Here is a 7,055-nt window from a genome sequence, read left to right as displayed (position 1 = left end):
TATATATATTGAAGCTATGTTTACTATTAATCTAATCTCATGACTGTATGATACTGATTCATTCATTAACCTCCCTGGTGGTATGATTATTTCTGATTTTAGGTGCTGAAAGCGGTACCATTATTTTGCATGGAAATTTGGCGTTTTATATTGTAGGCCTGCAATTCTTAGGAATAACTCATCCCGGGTATGATAGTAGTTTGAAACACAAAATCATAAATTATAATATAATAAATAACTATAAATAATTATAACATATAATAATAAAAAATATTCAATAATGTAATCAAATCAAAAACACTGAAATTTGCTCATTTGCAGAATTGTCGCTGTCATTAGATTTAGTGTTTGATGAAAAATTTCCCCAGAAATCGCTATCGCTCAATTCTGCAAGTGATTATAATTTATTATCACTGTTTTCTAGCTGGTCTATAACCACTTTTGACATAAAGGGACAGTTTTTGGATGCTATGGACAATCTGCAAATTCCAGGCAGAAAAAACTGTATTTATAATATAAAACTACATGCAAGGCACTGGACAGACCACTAGGGACAAGGGGGTGTGTAATTTTTTTATACAGCACTATAATCTGTAAGATTACAGTACTGTATGTGTATTGTGTGTTTTTACCTTTTTTAATTTGGCGCCGATCTCCGCTCCCGTGCGTCGCAAAGTCGCAGGGAACGGAGCTCCCTGTATCCTGCAATGCGATCCTGAGTCTGGCTTGGGGTTACTGCTTATGGTACTGAAATTCCACCCTGAGCCAGACTCGGGAATACCGCCAGGGGGGTTAATGCCCTTTAATAGGCACCAATTTCATAACTAGACATGCTGTTGCACAATTGGATTGTATGTTTTTTTTGGTAGGTAACTTGAAATAACAATCTTATTTACAAAGCCCTGTGTATATTATGTTGTATATTACAACTAAAAAGAATCTCTGACTCTAATCTAGTCAGGGTTCCTGGCCATTGTTAACCCTGTTTTTGTTTCATTTGCATTTCTTCTGACTCTGCTAGGCTCTACCTTCTCGTCTGGACCTACTGTTTACTTTACTTACTTTTTTTTCTAGGTACTTCTACAACTTTCATGCCTGGCTGCCCACTTTGTTATGTACGGTATCATCAGAGACTTACAGTTGTTCTTATACTGTAAGTTTGCTTACCTTTGACATATAAAAATGTTAGCCACTTTTGCGGCACCAATGCCACAGAACAGGCCACTTACAAAATACCAAACCGCACATAGAGAAGTCTCAAAACCTCTGGAACAAATCATTTAGAGTGATGAGACTAAAATGTAACTTTATGATCAAAACCATAATAGCTATGTTTGCAGAAGAGTCAACAAAGCCTCTGCACAGAAGCATGTAGCCGTATCTCTGCTGTTTTGGGGATCTGTGAGCTATCTATTAGTTTAGTCATTTGACGGCAAGGTGAATACAACATTTTATAAAAAATATTGGAGGAATATTTGTATTTTGTGGCCCAGAAATTGGGCATTAGGTAAGTTTATGGGTCTGTTTTTAAAACATTTGTTGGATGAATATCACAAGCATTCTTCCAGGTTGCACAAATTTAGCCTGTATCTTCTCTAATACTATAACTTCCTATGATCGTCAGCTCCATCCAATGGCCAAAATGTGGTACATTTTTCTGAAATATTTAAATTAGAAAATATACCACATTTTGGTCACTAGATGAAGCTGATGATCATAGGAAGTCTTAGCATCAGAGAAAAGACAGGGGAACATTTGTGCAGCCTTGCTGAATGCTTGTGACATTTGTGCAATTAATGTTTTATAAATAGGCCTGTTAGACTTTGGAATTTTGTTATCATGCTGTTTTTGTAAGGATTGTTTTGAGATTGAACACTAGTTTTCCCATTTTTTTTGTGTTTTTCTAATTTGGGTTCAGATTTCCAGATTGGACCAGCATTGCCTGCATGTATTGCAGTGAAGAACTGGCTTGCTATAGAATGTTGATTGTTCATTGCAGAAATTGCCCTAACTTTGGAAAACATACCTCAAATAAAAAAAAAAAACTTGAAGAAAAACATTATTGAAGGTCAGTCAGTTGAATTCTTAAGATGACATTAGGAATGTAAATGACTGCCAGAGGCCTATCTTCTTTCTTCCTTTTTCTTTAAATTCTTACATCCCAACCAGGAATACTGTCAATCAGTAATATGACCCCCACATTTTTAGCTGCTCCCCCATTACAAGGAAAAAAAATATACAGTAGGTACTATTTTATTATATTTAGTGGTGTCAAGGACTCAATTTAAAACAATGTCCTTTTTTATACTGAAATAAAACTTTGCACAGAAAAAAAAAGAACAGATTTATTTTTTACTTAATTCGGCACAGTTAAAATAAAATGCATATCTATATGTGTATACATGGAGAATGTTTAAGTAAACGGATAGCATTCTTCAACAAATACTACCCAGTAACATAATGACAGAAATAATTACAATAAACTCTAAGTCATAAACAGAGCAGACAACAGCATTTTCTTTGCAATGTACATTTTGAATCATTTTAAGTACAATTTTAAATACAAATAAAGGCTAAACATTCAGGTTTAGCATTTCTTTTCAATCTTTAAAGGATTAAACATATCCTTAAATATATGAGGAATAAAGCAATATTTTTGCACTTTCTGCACTCTTAAGTACACAACCATAAAAAAATAACCAATAACCTTTTCTGAAGCTCTTTGTTTATGCACATTTTTATATAGTAGCAACAATTTATTAAGGTCACTCATAGTCTTTCTTTGAAACTTCCTTAAACCAAAAAAATATTTATATATATATATAGAGAGAGAGAGAGAGAGAGAGAGAGAGAGAGAGAGAGAGAGAGAGAAAGTGTGTGATAGAGAGCTTAAAAGTGCATCTGGTGGATGAAAATCAGAGTTATATATAGAAGATCCATGGTGTGCAAATTCGGTAATCCAGAGTTGGTTCCCGGTTGGTACATTCGACACTGTGATTTTGACTTAACTTTTTTTGAGCAAGGAAGCCTCTTTTTGTTTGGGACAGTAGATGGTTCAACTGAATCAAAAACATTATTTTGATTCAACTTTGTTAAAGAGTTATCTACTTTGCTTGTGAATGTTCCAAAAGGGGAGTGATTAATAGGCTTATAAGTTTTGTTTTTCTTAGGGTCAGCATTACCAATGATTTTTGTCTTTGAAATATTTTCTTTGTCTTTGACTGGGAAATTTGGCAAAACTCTACTCGTATGAGAAGATGGGCCAGACTTAGCATTTGTTCCAGTAATTAGGGACTTATCGACTGGAGGTTGACAGCAGCTGTCTGCAATCTCTTCGCCCTTGACTCCAAATAAACCTGTTCTCATTTGATGGAAAGAAGTATTGGCACATCCATCAAGATCTGCGATGACTAGTTTTTTAAGGTCCTTCCCAGCTAGGTTTGGTGGAACGTAACACTCCAGCTCTGATGATGAGCCTTTAAATGCTTTCAACCAGTTCCAGAGGGATTTAGCTCTGCAGTCACAGATCCACTGGTTTGCATTTAAACGTAGGTATTGAAGGGATACTAAAGGTGACAGTATTTCTCCCTTGAGTACGGTTAAGTTGTTACTAAACAAGTAGAGAGTTGTTACTTTCTTAAGATCATGAAAAGTTCTGCGATGGATATAATCCAGCCTGTTTTGATGAACCAGTAATCTGTCTAAATTTATGAGGCCACTAAATACATTTTCAGATAGGGTACTAAGTTTGTTTCCATGAAGAAACAAGTAAGTGAGGTTCCCCAGATCTACAAATGTGTCATCATGCAAGAAATAAAGGTTGTTATCATGAAGATAAAGGTACTGCAAAGAGAAAAGGCCTTGGAAGATTCCAAGAGGTAAGTCCTGCAGACCACAGCGATTGAGGTGTAAAGTATGTAAGTGAACAAGACCTCGAAATGTGAGTGGAGAAACAGATCTGAGGTTATAGTTGTCACTCATGTCTAGTTCTTCCAGTTTTGTTAAACCATAAAATGCTCCAGACTCTATATGACTGATGTTGTTTGAATGGATCCATAGAATAGAAAGGTTCTGGCAGGAGGTGAAGCTAGTTGCCCTTATAAATGTTATTTTGTTATTGTGAAGAAAAATACGCTGAGTCTGTGTTGGAATGTATAAAGGGATGGAAGTCAGTCTTTGCTGTGAACAACTGAAGGTGATTTTCGGTTCATTGTAGCACAGGCAGGCTTCTGGACAACATTCCACTTTAAATATGTAAATTATGCAGCCAGTAAGGAGTAAGAGCAGCTTAGCGCCTGGAAAAGAAATGATGGAAAAGTGTTAATGTTCTTCATCTATTATTCATACTGCTACATAGATCATGATATCATTTGCAAATTAAATTAAATTATTATTATGCAGTCTTAGATATTATAACTGTACGGCAAAGGCTTTTAACTGTTTATCAAAATATCATTTAATTTTTTACTAATTGGTTAAAAAGGGTAGCTTTATGTTTGCAACAAATCTAGTGCTGTGGAACAAAACAGTGAAATAATCAATTTTGCATTTTATTGTTTAGCTTTGTATTTGTTCGATATATATTTAAAAGCATTTCAATTGCTATTGTGTCCTACTAGAAATGGTGGGGTTGATTTACTAAAACTGGAGAGTGCAACATCTGGTGTAGCTGTGCATAGTATCCAATCAGCTTCTAACTTCAGCTGGTTCAATTAAGTTTTGACAAAAAAAAACTGGAAGCTGATTGCTTTCTATGCAGAGCTGCACCAGATTTTGCATTCTCCAGTTTTAGTAAATTAACCGCCATAACTTGATTGATGGCATGTCAGTAATAACTAACCAATGTTCACATATACACAGCATTACATTGCCTCCACAGGTCCCACATGACAGCAAGCGAAATTTGAACTTTATTTACTGGGCACCGTGGAAATTGAAGACCAAAAGTGCTATATACAGAGTTGATTATCACAATAACAGCTTAATCAGAAGCATGTATAGCGATGCTCCTGGAATAATATTTTGCAGTGGCTTAAAAAGTTAAACTTCCATTAACATTTGACTATGCCTTAAAAGAGAAGTTATGAGTTTGAAAAAAACAAACCCTACAAACTCACCTAGGTGGGTGTACTATAAATCTGATGCTGCATCTGTCCCCTGCCACCTCTAAAACTAAGAACCGTGCATTCAAAGACTGCTGATTATTCAGTTCTCTGTATTCAGTGAGCAGAGAGTGGTGACTGTTAGTAACCGTCTCTCTGCTCTGCCCCTCCAGCGCTCACTGGAGTGCCAGGCTGTGAAGGGGCAGGAGTGGTTGGCTCAGGCTATCAGCAGCACACTAAGAGGCTTAGTCAGCTGCTGGTCAGGCATCTGGGTGGATCCCGACATTAAAGTCAGCTCTGGATCGGCTGAGTGACATCAACTGACAGTGGACTTTAGCCCACTGAATACTGAATACGGGTCACAAGAGTGCAGAATGAAGTGTAGTCCTGTGACCTGCAGGATAAGTAGGGCCCAAAAAGCTTTTGCCCTACTTCTCCTTTAACTACTTCCCACCCGGCCAATGTATATATACGGTCGGGTGGGAGCTCTCTACTTCTGACTGGATGTTCCTGAATGTCCCTCCGAAGTAGGGGGATCGCGCGTGCATGCCCGCGCAGCGGCGCGATCCCGATACGCTCGTGTCACCCGGACACGGCACATCTCCGATCGGCAGGAGGGCTCTGTGATTGGCCCTCCTGATCACATGATGGCCGTGTCCAATCACAGCCATCATGTGATGTAAACAAACACCCGGTTGTTAGGGAATTGGCTCTCCTCTCCTCACACAGAAGTCGCTGCTGAGGAGAGGAGAGCGGATCGCTGTAGCCAGCTGGTGATCAGTGAGTATGAGCTGTTTTTTACAGCTTTTTACTCACTGATCACCAACCTAGTGTAAAACACAGTATAAACACAATGTCCCCACACATGTCCCCAAATAATAAAAACACATGTCCCCAAATAATAAAAACACATGTCCCCCACATATGTCCTACTAAAATCACATGTCCCAATGATTATCTGAACACATATGTCCGTGATCACCGGCACACATCTGTACATGATCGTATGTCCGTGATCACACAAACCAATTATTAGACACGTAGCACTTGTATAGACAAAGACACTTGTATAAACTATACATAAGCACCGTAAAAATCCCATCCTCATGTCTTTTTCATTTCTAACGTAGCAGAATACATTTTGGCTTAAATTTATGACAAAATTAGATTTTATTGGATTTCCTTTAAAAGAGAAAGATGAAAATATTGTTTTTTCCCCAAATTTAGGCTATTTTTTCGCTTATATCGCAAAAAATAAAAAATGGAGTCGTGAATAAATACCACCAAAATAAAGCTCTATTTGTGCAAACAAAATGATAAAAATTTCATTTGGCTACAGCGTAGCATGACCGCGCAATTGTCATTGAAAGTGCGAGAGCGCTGAAAGCTGAAAATTGGGCTGGGAAGGAAGGGGGCGAAAGTGTCCTGTATTGTAGTGGTTAAAGTACTAAACTTTCTAAATGTTCTATGTAGCACTTGTGACAGCTTAAATAGGCCCCAAATTCAGTTACCTTGTGATGTGCTTGCATAAAGAATAAAAAAAAAATCCAGCAGCAGAGGCAGTGCTGTCTATCCAGAAAGCAGTGGGTAGGGCTAGGTACGGTAAGCTGCTAAAACAGGCTGTGAATCAGCAGTGACAATGCTAATAGCCATGGCCCCTGTAGCATCTTCTCATTGTGCTGTAGTACAAGCATGCCCAGCCTATATGAGGGAGACAGCACTGCTCTGTATTCAGGAGCAGTTCAAGTGCTACAGTGATCATTGCATCACAGGAAGCTGCATAAGGTAAACTTTAATGCCAGGATCAAAAGGTATTTGTGAGCATTTGCAGAAGGATAAAAAGCAGCACAACTTTTTTTTTTGCAATTGGAGGCCATAGTTCTACTTTTAGAGGAAGCTTACAATGTGATATCCCTATCACAGCAGTGATGCAAACAACTGCATTCAAATGAA

General features: G+C 37.7%; 1 protein-coding gene across 1 annotated transcript in view; it reads right to left on the bottom strand.

Annotated features, from left to right (window-relative positions):
• Positions 1-2,327: 2,327 nt before the first annotated feature.
• Positions 2,328-7,055, bottom strand: part of RTN4R (reticulon 4 receptor) — a 294,532-nt gene continuing 289,804 nt past the window's right edge. The window contains exon 3 of the mRNA XM_077461430.1: positions 2,328-4,295. Coding sequence (XP_077317556.1) covers positions 2,890-4,295 — 1,406 coding nt within the window. The 3' untranslated portion in view covers positions 2,328-2,889. The remainder of the gene's footprint in view (positions 4,296-7,055) is intronic.

This window comes from Lithobates pipiens, unplaced genomic scaffold (genome assembly GCF_037356315.1).
Source record: "Lithobates pipiens isolate NorthernLeopardFrog02 unplaced genomic scaffold, aLitPip1_a1.2 Scaffold_3, whole genome shotgun sequence".
Taxonomy (NCBI): Eukaryota; Metazoa; Chordata; class Amphibia; order Anura; family Ranidae; genus Lithobates; species Lithobates pipiens.
This window is presented reverse-complemented; position numbering and strand designations above follow the sequence as displayed.